Source organism: Phoxinus phoxinus, assembly GCF_949152265.1.
Source record: "Phoxinus phoxinus genome assembly, chromosome: 8".
Lineage (NCBI taxonomy): Eukaryota > Metazoa > Chordata > Actinopteri > Cypriniformes > Leuciscidae > Phoxinus > Phoxinus phoxinus.
Window position 1 is genome coordinate 38,146,145 of NC_136883.1, and position 19,221 is coordinate 38,165,365.

The 19,221-nt window shown below is 45.2% G+C and overlaps 1 protein-coding gene across 3 annotated transcripts in view; it reads right to left on the reverse strand.

Annotated features, from left to right (window-relative positions):
* lrrc49 (leucine rich repeat containing 49) overlaps window positions 1–19,221 on the reverse strand; it is a 50,498-nt gene that overhangs the window by 3,785 nt on the left and 27,492 nt on the right. For all 3 annotated transcript variants that reach the window (XM_079620968.1, XM_079620969.1, XM_079620967.1), the window contains 10 exons: window positions 18,692–18,758; window positions 16,880–17,023; window positions 15,145–15,206; window positions 13,511–13,661; window positions 12,548–12,631; window positions 10,353–10,588; window positions 5,642–5,716; window positions 2,738–2,966; window positions 2,058–2,243; window positions 1,853–1,962 (listed from right to left, as the gene is read on the reverse strand). In XM_079620968.1, coding sequence (XP_079477094.1) covers window positions 1,853–1,962; window positions 2,058–2,243; window positions 2,738–2,966; window positions 5,642–5,716; window positions 10,353–10,588; window positions 12,548–12,631; window positions 13,511–13,661; window positions 15,145–15,206; window positions 16,880–17,023; window positions 18,692–18,758 — 1,344 coding nt within the window. The remainder of the gene's footprint in view (window positions 1–1,852; window positions 1,963–2,057; window positions 2,244–2,737; window positions 2,967–5,641; window positions 5,717–10,352; window positions 10,589–12,547; window positions 12,632–13,510; window positions 13,662–15,144; window positions 15,207–16,879; window positions 17,024–18,691; window positions 18,759–19,221) is intronic.

Below are 19,221 nucleotides of genomic sequence, written 5' to 3' on the forward strand. Positions count from 1 at the left end.
CCCTCTCAGCAGGTCCTTCAGGGTGTCGTGGAGAGGTGAGGCATCTAAGACCAACATCTAGCTACTGGAGGGCCTCAGGGCTCAGTGCTGGGACCTCTTCTCTTCTCCATCTACATGTCATCACTAGTGTCTGTCATTCAGAAACATGGTTTATCCCATCACTGTTATCATCTAGCTACTGGAGTGCCTCAGGGCTCAGTGCTGGGACCGCTTCTCTTCTCCATCTACATGTCATCACTAGGATCTGTCATTCAGAAACATGGTTTATCCCATCACTGTTATCATCTAGCTACTGGAGTGCCTCAGGGCTCAGTGCTGGGACCGCTTCTCTTCTCCATCTACATGTCATCACTAGTGTCTGTCATTCAGAAACATGTTTTTTCCCATCACTGTTATCATCTAGCTACTGGAGTGCCTCAGGGCTCAGTGCTGGAACCGCTTCTCTTCTCCATCTACATGTAATCACTAGTGTCTGTCATTCAGAAACATGGTTTATCCCATCACTGTTATCATCTAGCTACTGGAGTGCCTCAGGGCTCAGTGCTGGGACCGCTTCTCTTCTCCATCTACATGTCATCACTAGTGTCTGTCATTCAGAAACATGGTTTATCCCATCACTGTTATCATCTAGCTACTGGAGGGCCTCAGGGCTCAGTGCTGGGACCGCTTCACTTCTCCATCTACATGTCATCACTAGTGTCTGTCATTCAGAAACATGGTTTATCCCATCACTGTTATCATCTAGCTACTGGAGGGCCTCAGGGCTCAGTGCTGGAACCGCTTCTCTTCTCCATCTACATGTCATCACTAGTGTCTGTCATTCAGAAACATGGTTTATCCCATCACTGTTATCATCTAGCTACTGGAGTGCCTCAGGGCTCAGTGCTGGGACCGCTTCTCTTCTCCATCTACATGTCATCACTAGGATCTGTCATTCAGAAACATGTTTTTCCCATCACTGTTATCATCTAGCTACTGGAGTGCCTCAGGGCTCAGTGCTGGGACCGCTTCTCTTCTACATGTTTTCCCATCACTGTTACACTGACGACACACAACTCTACCTCTCATTCCAGCCGGATGATCCAACGGGAGCTGCTCACATCTCAGCCTGACTGACATTTCTTACTGGATGACGAACCATCACCATCAATTCAACCTTGTGAAGACAGAACTGATTGTGTTCTCAGCCAACCCAACACTACACCACAACTTCTCCATTCAGCTGTAGGTTCATCATCCATAACTCCATCCAGGACAGCCAGGAACCTTGGAGTTTTAATTGATGATCAGTTGTACTTCACAGAACACATTGCTAGAACTGCCGGTCCAGCAGATTTGCTTTATACAACACCAGGAGGATCAGGTCCATCCAATCAGAGCTACACAACTCCTCCTCCAAGCTCTTGTTCTCTCTGGACGGGACTATTGTAATGCTCTCTCCTTCCAGCATCAGTCAAACCTCTGCAACTGATCCAGAATCTGCAGCAAGAGTGTGTTTATCGAGCCGAAGAGACACACGTCACTCCTCTCCTCATAAACTTGCACTGGTTGCCAATCAGATTCAAGACACTGGTGTTTTCCTACAGATCAAGCACTCGCTCTGCTCCTCTATACCTACACTCACTACTTCAGATCTACAGACAAACCTAAATTTACTCAGACACCTTCAACATTTCTCACATTATCACAGTTTATTCGCTATCGTTTAGAAAATGGTAATTTGTGGTTTGACTGTATGTGTCTCCAGAAGCTTGTGTTCTGCAGGTGAACGGCATCTTGTGTTGCATCATCCCAGAGAGACACAGAATCACTTTCACGTATAAAGCGCTATAGAAATAAAGCTGACACACACCTGGACTCCTCCAGTAGCAGAAGCAAGCGACAGCGTGGCGTTTCGGTCGCAGCGACGTGACCAAGAGCCCCGAACATCAACTCGGAGGCCGTGATGTCATTCATAGTCACCTGAAACACAGATATATCATCACACACACTCACACACACACACACACACACTCGTCATACACAGCAGTGAGTGGCGCTGGCGGAGCTGCTCGGACCTCCGTGCCGTTGATCTTCTGCAGGTTGAGATGCTGAAGTCTGTAGATGAGGAAAGATCTCCAGAGCGTCAGTCGCACCACAGGATTGCCCTCCGGATGGACGGTGATCTGATCGAGGCGCCGGATCTGAGCCAGAGCCGCCAGCTGAGGAAGATGAGTGATGCTCGTCTCCATGAACTTCAGGTGCTGCGGCGAAACACCATCATTACAGGTGCATGTTAAAGAGGTCATGACAGCAAACCAAAATATCCTTGATATTTACACATTTAAAGATTTTAGCGACGTCTAGTGGTGACGTTGTGAATTGCACCCAACAGAAGTTACGGTGGTTTCTTTACAAAAATAAATTAAGAAATTAGGTTTACTAATTATTCAGCAAAAAGATGTTATCATGAATATTATTGTCACTTGTTCATCATTGTGTCAGTGTTTTATTCGCTGACTTTAGCTCGCTTTTTATCATGAAGAAAAACATAATGACGAAACGCGTCTGTCCGTTCAGGGCCACCGTAGAAACATGTCGTTGTAAGGAGACCCGCGGTGTGTGTAGAAACATGTAGATGTTGCTCTCCTCACTTACATAAATGAACTAGAACTATAGTTTCCTGCACACACTTATAATAATATCATTGTCTGAGTAATTGTTGGTTTGTCTGTATGTATAAGGGTGTGATCCTCACCGTGAGGTTTGGGAACTTGAGGCGGATGCGCAGGAATGTGGGGATGATGGAGTCGAAGTGTATGTATCTGAAGGAGACGGTGGTGACGCTCGAGGCCGTCTGGACCCCCCAGCACCGCTCCAGCGTCTCCAGGGCCCCGGGGCCGAACAGGCGCAGCGTCTCGCCCTCCAGCTCCGCCAGGTGGCGCTCCGACATCGACAGGCTCTGAACGCCGGGACCGTCCTGAAACCTGGAGACACCGCACAGACAATCATCATGCAGTTTCGGTTTCATTTCCCTGTGATGAGCGGGAGTCTCCGGCCTCGTCCACACTAAGGGTACGTTTACACGACAACGATACGCTTCAAACGAGTTCTCCGCGTACAGACGACACCATTGTCAAAACGATCCCCATTCACACGGATCCGCGAAAACGACTGAAATCACTGTATTCTGCTGCCAGGCCAGTAGATGGCAATGAAACACTATAGACTGATGTGCATGACATCTTCAGAGATTCGCATTTTTGTTGTTTACACGGAGACTGCACTTTCAAACCCGTTTTCAAAACTTTGCGTTCTCAGGCGGCCGAAACGCTGTTTTCATGTAAGCAAACGCCCAAAATGCATAAAAGTTTTTACGTTTTTAGTTGAAAACAGTGTGGTGTAAACAGCCCCTAATATGTTTTTATTAAAGGGGGGGTATAATGCCCTTTTCACAAGATGTGAAGTAAGTCTCTGATGTCCCCAGAGTGTGTGTGTGAAGTTTTAGCTCAAACTACTCCACAGATATTTGTATATAGCATGTTAAAGTTGTCACTTTTTGAGGGTTTACAAAAACGCAGTTTTATGTCTGGCCCTTTAAATGCAAATGAGCTGCTGCTCCCGGCACAGGGGGCGGAGCTACAATAGCTTGTGTGTGTTAGCAGCTGCGATTACCTCATGCACACACACAAAAATTACAGAAACTGTTCTGTCTTTAATGTTAAACGGAGTCAGACAAAGATGGAGAGACTCCAGAAGAAGTGACACAACGAGCTCCACAGCGGTCCGACACTTCTTCACAGCGCTCCGTTGACTTTAACACCGGCGTCTCGTGTGTTTGGTCTCGGCAGGCTATTACCGTCGTAGTTTTATCAGAAATATGGTTAAGCGTGTCTGGGGCGTTTGTAACACAGATACGTGTTTCCCAGAGAGGTTGGAGGGGGGGTCCGTTTTCCCCTTCACAAAACCGGTCAAATCCTGACAAGTGTCGTCTTTGGATTAAACTGTGTGGACGTCCTCAGTCAGCGAAACCCCTCAAAATCAACAACACACTTTTGTGTTTTAACCTTACTGTGAGTTACACTAGTTAGACAGTTTTATGCTGGTTAGGTCATGATTTCGGTTCTCTACGCTAATTGTTGATACGCTAGCACACGCTGCTAATAAACACAACTTTATACTCGCGTAGTCCGTTTGCTTTAATAACGATTATAGAAGTGAATAGAGACCAGCTCTGCATGAACAGTGTTGCTCCTGATATTGTGAGTCCCAGTCTCCGTCTCCATTAGGATATGATGCGCTGGGTCATGTGTTGACTGTGACCGTTATGCTTTTGCCTCTATTCGGATCTTGTTGTTGCTTGTGTTTCTCCGGTATGTCTTGAATAAAGCCTTCGAACGCACACTGAGCCCCTTCTGCCTACTTCTATCAGACACTTTATTTGCTCCTTTATAAAAGTTTGATCAAACTTCAGCAGGAAGAGCCGTCACAGCATAAGCCATGTTGATACCAAACCAGAGCCCAGATGAAGTTGACAGACGTAGCAACAGTAACTAAGGGGGGCGGGGCTTAGCCAAAGGTGAATTGCGCGATAACTTTATTACTTATCTTTCCGTCTGTATCACCTCAGTGAGCTTCTGTGAGGGTTTACGCACGCGCTGTAAAGGTGAATTTAGCGTTTTCCGACGTTTCAGTGTGACGTCAGACTCTGAGCGCCGGGACGTCCTGAAGCCTGGAGACAGCGCACAGACACCATCATGCAGGAGACAGCGCACAGACACCATCATGCAGGAGCCGCCTCGCTTCACGGCCCTGTGTCTCCGGCTCCTGTAACTCAGGACTGCACCAATGATTTAAACGCTCCTGCAAACGTGTCAGGACAGAGTCTCCTCTGAGTATTTGGACTGTACTCACACTCGGCATGAAGAGATCTGTGTGTGCTCCACATCTGATCACCCGCTCCATACACAGATCAACCACTCCGCTCACTGTTGTTTATATATACTCTACAGTTGCTTTAACTACTATAACTTAACACTAACCCAAACACAAAACGTTTACAATTAACAATTAAAAATCAGATAACACTTTATTTTACAGTGTCCTTATTACATGTACTTACCGTAGTAGTAATAACAGTAAATTATGCATAATTACATGCAACTATTCCTAAACCAAACCCTGACCCTATAGTGAGTACATGTAATTGCTTAATTGCTATATTTATAATTACACCTTAAAATAAAGTGTGACCAGAAAACACTCGCTCTCCTGAGTGTGGTTCATCATCATTAGAGCGATCTGGTTGAGAGATTTGATTTTGAGAGGTTCATTCAGAGGAGATGAGGAGTTTTAAACTAGCAGCTCTTGATGAGACGCATCATGTGACTCACGCTTTAATTCCCTGCCCACACACACACACACACACACACACACACACTCAGACATCAGACGCTGGTAGATCTGCTCATCGCTCACTCGCTCTATTCCTGAACACACACCTGAACATTAAACTGAGCCGCCAGGAGATTCACCGCATCACTGAGATAATATCAGCACATATTACAAACACACACAGGATCATAATGTGGCGTAAACAACTCCAAGTGTGTGTGTGTGTGTGTGTGTGTGTGTGTGTGTGTGTGTGTGTGTGTGTGTGTACCTGGAGTCTCTGGGGCTGTTTGGGCGACTGGCGGATCGTAGCCCTCCAGCTGAGAGTGTGAGCGGACTCAAGCGCCTGAGACAGAGAATCACAGCAGTCAGACACGTCACACACACACTCAGACACGTCACACACACTCAGACACGTCACACACACACTCAGACACGTCACACACACACTCAGACACGTCACACACACACTCAGACACGTCACACACACTCAGACACGTCACACACACTCAGACACGTCACACACACTCAGACACGTCACACACACTCAGACACGTCACACACACTCAGACACGTCACACACACTCAGACACGTCACACACACACTCAGACACGTCACACACACACTCAGACACGTCACACACACTCAGACACGTCACACACACTCAGACACGTCACACACACACTCAGACACGTCACACACACACACTCAGACACGTCACACACTCAGACACGTCACACACACTCAGACACGTCACACACACACACACAGACACGTCACACACACTCAGACACGTCACACACACACTCAGACACGTCACACACACACTCAGACACGTCACACACACACTCAGACACGTCACACACACACACTCAGACACGTCACACACTCAGACACGTCACACACACTCAGACACGTCACACACACACACACAGACACGTCACACACACTCAGACACGTCACACACACACTCAGACACGTCACACACACACTCAGACACGTCACACACACACTCAGACACGTCACACACACTCAGACACGTCACACACACTCAGACACGTCACACACACACTCAGACACGTCACACACACACTCAGACACGTCACACACACACTCAGACACGTCACACACACTCAGACACGTCACACACACACTCAGACACGTCACACACACACTCAGACACGTCACACACACACTCAGACACGTCACACACACTCAGACACGTCACACACACTCAGACACGTCACACACACTCAGACACGTCACACACACTCAGACACGTCACACACACACTCAGACACGTCACACACACACTCAGACACGTCACACACACACTCAGACACGTCACACACACACTCAGACACGTCACACACACTCAGACACGTCACACACACTCAGACACGTCACACACACTCAGAGACGTCACACACACTCAGACACGTCACACACACACTCAGAGACTGAGACACACACACTCAGAGACTGAGACACACACACTCAGACACGTCACACACACACTCAGACACGTCACACACACACTCAGACACGTCACACACACACACTCAGAGACGTCACACACACACACTCAGACACGTCACACACACTCAGAGACTGAGACACACACACTCAGAGACGTCACACACACTCAGAGACGTCACACACACTCAGAGACTGAGACACACACACTCAGAGACTGAGACACACACACTCAGAGACTGAGACACACACACTCAGAGACTGAGACACACACACTCAGACACATCACACACACACACTCAGACACATCACACACACACACTCAGAGACTGAGACACACACACTCAGAGACTGAGACACACACACTCAGAGACGTCACACACACTCAGAGACGTCACACACACTCAGAGACGTCACACACACTCAGAGACGTAACACACACTCAGACACGTCACACACACTCAGACACGTCACACACACTCAGACACGTCACACACACTCAGACACGTCACACACACTCAGAGACTGAGACACACACACTCAGAGACGTCACACACACTCAGACACGTCACACACACTGACACACACACACACACACTCAGACACTCAGACACTTAGACTCAGAGACCCACACACACACACACACACACGTCTCACACACGTCTCACACACTCAGACACACACACTCAGACACACACTCAGACACACACACACACTCAGACACGTCACACACACTCAGAGACGTCACACGCACTCAGACACATCACACACACACTCAGACACGACACACACACTCAGAGACTCACACACACACACACGTCTCACACACTCAGACACACACACGTCTCACACACTCAGACACACACACATACACTCAGACACACACACACACTCAGACACGTCACACACACTCAGAGACGTCACACGCACTCAGAGACGTCACACACACTCAGACACGACACTCAGACACGTCACACACACTCAGACACGTCACACACACTCAGACACGTCACACACACACTCAGACACGTCACACACACTCAGACACGTCACACACACTCAGAGACTGAGTCAGTGACACTGACACACACACACACACACACACACACACACACTCAGAGACTCAGACACTTAGACTCAGACACTCACACTCACACACACACGTCTCACACACTCAGACACTTAGACTCAGACACTCACACACACACACACACACGTCTCACACACTCAGACACTTAGACTCAGACACTCACACACACACACACACACACGTCTCACACACTCAGACACACACACGTCTCACACACTCAGACACACACACATACACTCAGACACACACACACACACACTCAGACACGTCACACACACTCAGAGACGTCACACGCACTCAGACACGTCACACGCACTCAGACACGTCACACACACTCAGACACGTCACACACACTCAGACACGTCACACACACTCAGACACGTCACACACACTCAGACACGTCACACACACTCAGACACGTCACACACACACTCAGACACGTCACACACACTCAGACACGTCACACACACTCAGAGACTGAGTCAGTGACACTGACACACACACACACACACACACACACACACACACTCAGAGACTCAGACACTCAGACACGTCACACACACTCAGAGACGTCACACACACTCAGACACGTCACACACACACTCAGAGACTGAGACACACACACTCAGAGACTGAGACACACACACTCAGACACGTCACACACACACTCAGACACGTCACACACACACTCAGACACGTCACACACACACACTCAGAGACGTCACACACACACACTCAGACACGTCACACACACTCAGAGACTGAGACACACACACTCAGAGACGTCACACACACTCAGAGACGTCACACACACTCAGAGACTGAGACACACACACTCAGAGACTGAGACACACACACTCAGAGACTGAGACACACACACTCAGAGACTGAGACACACACACTCAGACACATCACACACACACACTCAGACACATCACACACACACACTCAGAGACTGAGACACACACACTCAGAGACTGAGACACACACACTCAGAGACGTCACACACACTCAGAGACGTCACACACACTCAGAGACGTCACACACACTCAGAGACGTAACACACACTCAGACACGTCACACACACTCAGACACGTCACACACACTCAGACACGTCACACACACTCAGACACGTCACACACACTCAGAGACTGAGACACACACACTCAGAGACGTCACACACACTCAGACACGTCACACACACTGACACACACACACACACACTCAGACACTCAGACACTTAGACTCAGAGACCCACACACACACACACACACACGTCTCACACACGTCTCACACACTCAGACACACACACTCAGACACACACTCAGACACACACACACACTCAGACACGTCACACACACTCAGAGACGTCACACGCACTCAGACACATCACACACACACTCAGACACGACACTCAGACACGTCACACACACTCAGACACGTCACACACACTCAGAGACTCACACACACACACACGTCTCACACACTCAGACACACACACGTCTCACACACTCAGACACACACACATACACTCAGACACACACACACACTCAGACACGTCACACACACTCAGAGACGTCACACGCACTCAGAGACGTCACACACACTCAGACACGACACTCAGACACGTCACACACACTCAGACACGTCACACACACTCAGACACGTCACACACACACTCAGACACGTCACACACACTCAGACACGTCACACACACTCAGAGACTGAGTCAGTGACACTGACACACACACACACACACACACACACACACACTCAGAGACTCAGACACTTAGACTCAGACACTCACACTCACACACACACGTCTCACACACTCAGACACTTAGACTCAGACACTCACACACACACACACACACGTCTCACACACTCAGACACTTAGACTCAGACACTCACACACACACACACACACACACACACGTCTCACACACTCAGACACACACACGTCTCACACACTCAGACACACACACATACACTCAGACACACACACACACACACTCAGACACGTCACACACACTCAGAGACGTCACACGCACTCAGACACGTCACACGCACTCAGACACGTCACACACACTCAGACACGTCACACACACTCAGACACGTCACACACACTCAGACACGTCACACACACTCAGACACGTCACACACACACTCAGACACGTCACACACACTCAGACACGTCACACACACTCAGAGACTGAGTCAGTGACACTGACACACACACACACACACACACACACACACACTCAGAGACTCAGACACTTAGACTCAGACACTCACACTCACACACACACGTCTCACACACTCAGACACTTAGACTCAGACACTCACACACACACACACACACGTCTCACACACTCAGACAATTAGACTCAGACACTCACACACACACACACACACCTGGGCTCGTCCGGCGAGGTCTCCTGAGCGTTCCCATTGGTCTGCGCAGGGCTGTGGGCGGGGCTATTGTCTGGACTGACGTCTTCCTTTGAGCCGTTCTGCGCAGGAATCTCGAGGCTCGAGGCTTTAAGCCCCTCCCACTGCTGAGCCTCGTTCTGTTTAAGCCCCTCCCACTGATGTGCTTTAAGCCCCTCCCACAGATGCGCTGCGTTCTGGATCGCCAGTCGACGCCTTTCCTGCGACCAGAGAAACTATTAGATCCTCAGTGGTTCGTGTGTTAACCTAACCCTAACCCTTTATGTAGAGTTTCAACTCATTACTTTCTCTCATGCATCAGTAACTGAGACTTCAGCGTCTTGGACTAAATAATGCCAGTGGGCAGGTTTGCTGAGATTCACTTTTATGAGTCAGATCTACTTGCTATAAAAAATTTTTTATAAAACCTTTTAAAATTCTGACATTACAATCTTACAATCTAAAAATAATACTTAAAAATTAAACCTCTTAAAATTAAAAATATAAACATTATACATTTTAAAATGTATAATAAATTGTAAAATGTATAATTCATGAAAAAGGTCAAATTAAAATAAATAATAAATAAATAAAATACATTTTAATAAATAAAAATGAAGAATATTAAGAATCTAAAAATTAAAAAAATTAAGAATCTAAAAAAGATCATGTATACTAACTAAAATTTAATTATAAAAATGTAAATGTAGAGTGAATAAATATAGGCTATGCAAAGCGTTATAAAAGGGAAAATGAAAATAAATAATGAATAAATTAAAAATAAAAATAATATAGTTAAAATCTAAAAAAACAATAATACTTAAAAATTAAACCTCTTAAAATTTTAAATATAAACATTATACATTTTAAAATGTATAATAAATTGTAAAAATGTATAATTCATAAAAAAGGTCAAATTAAAATAAATAATGAATAACTTAAAATAAATACATAATAAAAATGTACAATTACTCAATAAAATGTAATTATAAAAATGTCAAATTAAATCAATAAAAAGGTGAAATAAAAATAATTAATTACTTAATTAAATAAAAATAAATTAAATAAATTTAAATAAATTAAAATTAAGAATATTAAGAATCTAAAAAAAAAATTAAGAATCTAAAAAAGATCACGTATACTAACTAAAATTTAATTATAAAAATGTAAATGTAGAGTGAATAAATATATGTAAAGCGTTAAAAAAGGGAAAATGAAAATAAATAATGAATAATAAAAAATATATATATAGTTAAAATCTAAAAATTACTTTACACTTACTACAACGAATTAAAGTCCCAATAAAACACAAATTACATTATAAATAATAATAAAATAATAAAAATGTCAAATTAATATAAAAGATTTTTAATTAAAATAAAAACAATCCAAATTAAACACTTACTAAAAATGAATTCATAAACATGTAAAATTAAAATAAATAAATGATTTTAAATATTTGATTTGTTGACCTGCATTGCCGTGATCAGGAACAGATCTGATGAGAATCCTTCATCTCGAGTGTCTCTGAACTCATATTCATAATTACGGCCTCGTGAGACTGAGATCAACATTCTGGAGAAAAGTGTTGATGTCGCTTGAGCTCCAGCTGCTCTACAGACCAAAGATGATCCTGGGAGTGTGTGTGTGTGTGTGTGTGTGTGTGTGTGTGTGTGTGTGTGTGTGTGTGTGTGTGTCACAGATGCGGAGCAGCGCTGTCGTGCAGAAGCATGTGACAACTGTGTGTCAGAACCAACTCCATGTGCACACACTGTACACACACACACTGCACACACTGTACACACACACACTGTACACACACACACACTGCAGAAGTGATTCTCTCACTCAGTGTTTCTGTCTTGTTTTCCAAACATCTAAACATTCTTAAATCAAGATACATTTGTTGGAGCAGCAAAATCATCTCGTTTTCTGGGAAATATAGTGAGTTTGTGCTTAAAACGAGAACAAGCCAGTGTGTGTGTGTGTTCCCTCTGAACTCAGTGGTGTGTGTGTGTGTGTGTTCCCTCTGAACTCAGTGGTGTGTTTGTGTGTGTGTGTTCCCTCTGAACTCAGTGGTGTGTGTGTGTTCCCTCTGAACTCAGTGGTGTGTGTGTGTGTGTTCCCTCTGAACTCAGTGGTTTGTTGTGTGTGTGTCGGGCTGAAGTGTGTGTTTGTACCTTGTGCGCTGCCAGTTTGTGACTCTCTTTCTTCTTCTCATCCTCCTTTCGTGCCGAAACACTCGCCGAGCGTCTCTCCTCCTCCTGCAGAACACCAGCACACCGTCAGGACACAACACACGCTCACACACACACAAACAATAACACTCACGACACATATGCTCACACAAACGCACACACACACACACACAGACACACACACACACACACACACAGACACACGCTCTCACACACACGCTCACACTAACACTAACGACACATACCCTCACACACCGGCACATTATTTGTTTGCATGTGTGTGTGTGTGTGTTTGCGCGTGTGTGTATGGATCACAGAGGATTATTTTCAGATGATGTGCCGGCCCAGCTGTTTTCTTCCCAGCATGCACTGCTGGAACCGCAGCGTTTGGAGAGTGACCGAGATCTACTCATCAAACACGTCAGAGCCGTTTATCGTTCATAAACACACGATTAACACACTGAAAATAAATATTATACTATTTATCTATTCACTATAGACAAGTTTATTCATTTTAATTGAATGTAATCTATATATGTACAACTACCTCATTTTTATTTTAATCCCATTTATTATTTATTTATTTTCTAATCTAGTTTATTCTTTTTTAAATAATATAAATTAATTATAGAAATTATACAGCTCTAATATAACTCCATAACAGATCAAATAATCATAATCACAAATCCTAGAAAATATCAAAATGTGAGCCACTACTAGTTATTTTAAATGTGAAACAGAAACGGCCTCACAACAGAAGCTCCGTCACACGCCAGAACCCCTGGAACTGGTGAAGTACTTCCTGTTGAAGCAGAACCAATCACAGCTCGGCTCTGTTTTTAATTAGTTTAGGCCTTTAGTTAGCATCACATCCGTGACGTGCTTCACCAGAACCGGGACCGGGAGACTCACCGTGACGCGCTTCATCAGAACCGGGAGACTCACCGTGACGCGCTTCATGTCGAGCAGCTGAAGGTGTGTCGAGCAGCAGCGGAGGAGTGTGTGTCTGTAGCATGACTCCAGCGCCACGGGATTCCCATCGACACTCAGCTCACTCAGAGAGCGGCAGTCCCACAGACAGGCCAGCGCATCCAAACTACACACACACACACACACACACACACGACACTGACGTCAGCATCACACGGCAATCTGCAATACTTCTGATTTCAAACAGGAAGAGAGGATCGTTCACTGTCGTGTTAATTCCCTTCGTGTGGAAGCCTGTTTTTACCATGGAACTAATCAAGAACATCAAACATTTTAATCACAAAAACATTCCGTGACCCAAGCAGATCCTTTCATGAAGCAGGTGATCCTCAACACAGATGTAAACTGAGAAATTGGGGAAAAGGGAAGAATTGCGAGATATACACTCAGAATTGCGAAAAAGTCAAAATTCTGATTTTGTGAGATATACACTCAGAATTGAGAGAAAATCAGAATTGTGAGAAAATCAGAATTGTGAGATATAAACTCAGAATTGCGAGATATAAAATCAGAATTGCGAGAAACTCCGAATTGCGAGAAACTCCGAATTGCGAGAAACTCCGAATTGCGAGAAACTCCGAATTGCGAGAAACTCCGAATTGCGAGAAACTCCGAATTGCGAGAAACTCCGAATTGCGAGAAACTCCGAATTGCGAGAAACTCCAAATTGCGAGAAACTCCGAATTGCGAGAAACTCCGAATTGCGAGAAACTCCGAATTGCGAGAAACTCCGAATTGCGAGAAACTCCGAATTGCGAGAAACTCCGAATTGCGAGAAACTCCGAATTGCGAGAAACTCCGAATTGCGAGAAACTCCGAATTGCGAGAAACTCCGAATTGCGAGAAACTCCGAATTGCGAGAAACTCCGAATTGCGAAATAGTCAAAATTGCGAGAAACTCATAATTGCAAGATATAAAATCATAATTGCGAGATATAAAATCAGAATTGCGAGATATAAAATCAGAATTGCGAGATATAAAATCAGAATTGCGAGAAAATCAGAATTGCAAGAAAATCGGAATTGTGCGATATAAATTCAATATTGCGGAAAAAAAAGTAATTGCAAGATATAAATTATTTGCGATTAATTGCAAGAAAAAGTCGGAATTGCAAAAAAAGTCAGAATTGCAAGATATAAAAAAAAGTCAGAATTGTGTAATAAAACGTCAACTACTTTTTTTTTTTTTTTTCGTGGCTGAATGAATAAATAAAGTTGTCTCAATTTTATATAGACATTGAGTGAGTGACCCCTGACATTCAGTTAGCCCCGCCCACACACACACACACACACACACAGTGGATGCAGCAGTATGACACAGCAGTAATGAGGAGAACACACCGTTCCGTCACACCGCATCAACTTCATACATGCGCTCACACCCTTAGCAACCGCACAACTCCCACCCTGACAACACATAAAAAACACATCACTGAACCATGTTTCTATGGTTACAGAATCAGACACACTGGATGACAGTCTAAACGCTTCCGCCCGTGTGTGTGTGTGTGTGTGTGTGTGTGCTGCAGTACGAGGGTACATCGCGTCCTCAGACAGGACGGGGTTAGACACGCTAATGCTAATCTTACCTGCTGATGCTGTTAGCGCTGAGAAACAGACGCTGCAGACGAGGAAGATGCTGCACATCCGTCTACAGAGAGAGAGAGAGAAGTGATGCAGCATCCCTCAGTCACCGGCACACACACACACACACCGCTGCGGCGTAACACTGGCGGGAGGGGCAGCGGAAGAGCCGGACGACTGCGGGGGAGGGGAGTGTGTGTGTGTGTGTGTGTAGAGAGAGAGATGCACACACACACACAGGAAGTGATAGACAGCAAAAACAGTCAGTCATTGTTTTCAGCTGGGGTTTTCAAACAAAATCAATTTGTGGTTGCTAGGATGTGGAGAATGGTTGCTAAGATGTTTTTAAGTGGTTGCTGAAAAGCTAATAATTAATTATGTCCTAAAAATGAAAAATGTAAATAAATTATTTTAAAATGAAACCGTACTGAAATCAAGAAAATGTAAAAGCAGATTTTTTTTTTTAACAAATTATTTATTTATTTAGCAACGTCATAGAGACAGAGCGACACGCATCATAATCTGAAAGCCACGCCCACTGGGGGGCGTGTCATTTGTCATTTCTGGCTTATAACAAAAACACAACCGTGTCTAAAAGCGGCTGTGTGTCCAGCTGTCCAGCAAACACGCTAATAACCCAGAAGTGAGTTTCTATAAGCTGTCGGCCCCGGAACACGAGCGCTGAGGACACAGAACATATTAATGACTTTATTGAAGTCATTCTGAGATTATACATTTAAATATTTCACTCAACTGTGACCCTGGACCACAAAACCAGTCACAAGGATAAATTTTTTAAAATTGAGATGTATACATCATATAAAGCTGAATAAATAATCTCTCCACTGATGTGTGGTGTGTTAGGATGGGACAATATTTGGTCGAGACACAACTATTGAAAATCTGGAATCTGAGGAGCAAAAAAATGTAAACATTGAGAAAATCTCCTTTAAAGTTGTGCATTTATGTTCACGATTGTGCTGCATTCACTCACAAAAATACATGTTTTATATATTTACGGTAGGACATTTACTGAATATCTTCATGGAACATGATCTTAATATCCTCATGATTTGTGGCATAAAAGAAAAATGTATAATTGTGACCCGTACAGTGTATAGTTGCTATCGCCACAGATATACCCGTGCGGCTCCAGACTGGTGTTAGTGGTCCAGGGTCACACACACACACACACACACACACACACACACACACACACACACACACACACAGATATACCCGTGCGGCTCCAGACTGGTGCTGTGGTCCAGGGTCACACACACACACACACACACACACACACACACACACACACACACACACACACACACACACACACACACAGATATACCCGTGCGGCTCCAGACTGGTGTTAGTGGTCCAGGGTCACACACACACACACACACACACACACACACACACACACACACACACACACACACACACACAGATATACCCGTGCGGCTCCAGACTGGTGCTGTGCTCCAGGGTCACACACACACACACACACACACACACACACACACACACACACACACACAGATATACCCGTGCGGCTCCAGACTGGTGCTGTGTCACATGTATGATCACATTCACGCGGTTCTCTGGTGTCAGCTAATGGTCACATAGATTAACTAATTAAATATTTAATCTGTTTAAGTGCAGTAAACATTGATGTTTTTAATTTTGAGATTAATAATGTATTAATGTGAAATGTGTGTGATGTACTGTGAAGCTCACCACGTGTGAGATGCTGTTGTGCCGCAGGTTGAGTTCGGTCAGACTCCTCAAGCCCTGCAGATTCTCCACTCGAGCGATGCGGTTCCCCGACAGGTTCAGCAAACGCAGCTTTGACAAACCGGACACGTGTTCAATCCGAGAGATCTGAGCAGAGACAAACCGGACACGTGTTCAATCCGAGAGATCTGAGCAGAGACAAACCGGACACGTGTTCAATCCGAGAGATCTGAGCAGAGACAAACCGGACACGTGTTCAATCCGAGAGATCTGAGCAGAGACAAACCGGACACGTGTTCAATCCGAGAGATCTGAGCAGAGACAAACCGGACTACTTTTAAACAGTAGAGGATATATATAAAAGCAATCATGATTAGGTATCGTATTGTAGTGGAAATATATTGTTACCGTTAGTTATGTGAGGCACGAGAAGATAAACAGGAGAAACTGAAACTCACAGCGTTTCAACACAACTTTAAAGGCATACTGTGCGACTGCATGTTACTCTACTAACAGCCATAAGAACAAATGGTGCAACCGCATTAAATACGGTTATTAACTAGACAGCAGTAACTAAGCCTCAGTGTGCACTTTACAATCTAGTTTAAGCCGGTTAGGACCAGACTGTCACTGATGATGAGCGTGTTTGATGCATCGACGTCATGAGCCTGTAAACGAACATACAACGAAACCAGTGACAGAGTTTGTACGGTTTGTGTAGAGGTTACAGAGAAATAAAACACATTGATAGTTTAAAAAAGAAACTTTGAGCCACTAATGGTTGTTCTTTAAACGCAACGAGGCACTGAATCCCACACGTGTGTCCAACAGCTCACAAACAACACAACCAGCACTTAACGTGATTAAAATAGACTCTCGTGATGTATTATTCACAGCAGTGAGGGGGCGGAGCTACTTATGCACAGCAGTGAGGGGGCGGAGCTTCTTATGCACAGCAGTGAGGGGTGGAGCTACTCATGCACAGCGGTGAGGGGGCGGAGCTTCTTATGCACAGCGGTGAGGGGGCAGAGCTACTTATGCACAGCAGTGAGGGGTGGAGCTACTCATACACACCAGTGAGGGGGCGGGGCTACTTATGCACAGCACTTAGGGGGCGGAGCTACTTATGCACAGCGGTGAGGGGCCGGAGCTACTTATGCACAGCGGTGAGGGGGGCGGAGCTTCTTATGCACAGCGGTGAGGGGGCGGAGCTACTTATGCACAGCAGTGAGGGGTGGAGCTACTCATACACACCAGTGAGGGGGCGGGGCTACTTATGCACAGCAGTTAGGGGGCGGAGCTACTTATGCACAGCGGTGAGGGGCCGGAGCTACTTATGCACAGCGGTGAGGGGGGCGGAGCTACTTATGTACAGCAGTGAGGGGGCGGAGCTTCTTATGCACAGCGGTGAGGGGGCGGAGCTTTTTATGCACAGCGTGATCACACCACTAATCAACCAATCAGCATCCGCCTCAACTATCACAACACAAACACGACGACAAGCTTTAAAATCAGCAGAAACTGAGAGAAGAATAGAGTACAGGACACAAATTCAAAAGATCAGATATTTTATATATATTAATTTACAAATATATATATATATATATTCTCATTTACATATTACATGGATTGTAACTGTAGTTTATTTTATGAGATGAGATCCTTTGATGCCAACATGCATTTAGAAGACAGATGCTGACTTTAGTGTGATAGAAGGAAATAGTTGATTTGACACATTTAATGGGATTTGTGCTTTAAAACACTAGGCAGCAGCTCTCATAAAAATATAATCATAAACGAGATCTGAATCTGTACCTGATTACTGTGCAAGTCCAGGACGTCGAGTTTGGTGAGTCCGTCCAGGTCACAGATCCTCTGGATTCTAGAACAGGATTTATCAGAGATTAATGTTTCATAAACACAGCAGAAAACTCCTCTGAAGTCGTTGTGTTCGTGTGCAACTCTACTGAAGACTCTACTGGAGACTCTACTGGAGACTCTACCGGAGACTCTACCGGAGACTCTACTGGAGACTCTACTGGAGACTCTACTGAAGACTCTACTGGAGACTCTACCGGAGACTCTACCGGAGACTCTACTGGAGACTCTACTGGAGACTCTACTGAAGACTCTACTGGAGACTCTACTGGTGACTCTACCGGAGACTCTACCGGAGACTCTACCGGAGACTCTACTGGAGACTCTACTGAAGACTCTACTGGAGACTCTACCGGAGACTCTACCGGAGACTCTACCGGAGACTCTACTGAAGACTCTACCGGAGACTCTACCGAAGACTCTACCGGAGACTCTACTGGAGACTCTACCGGAGACTCTACCGGAGA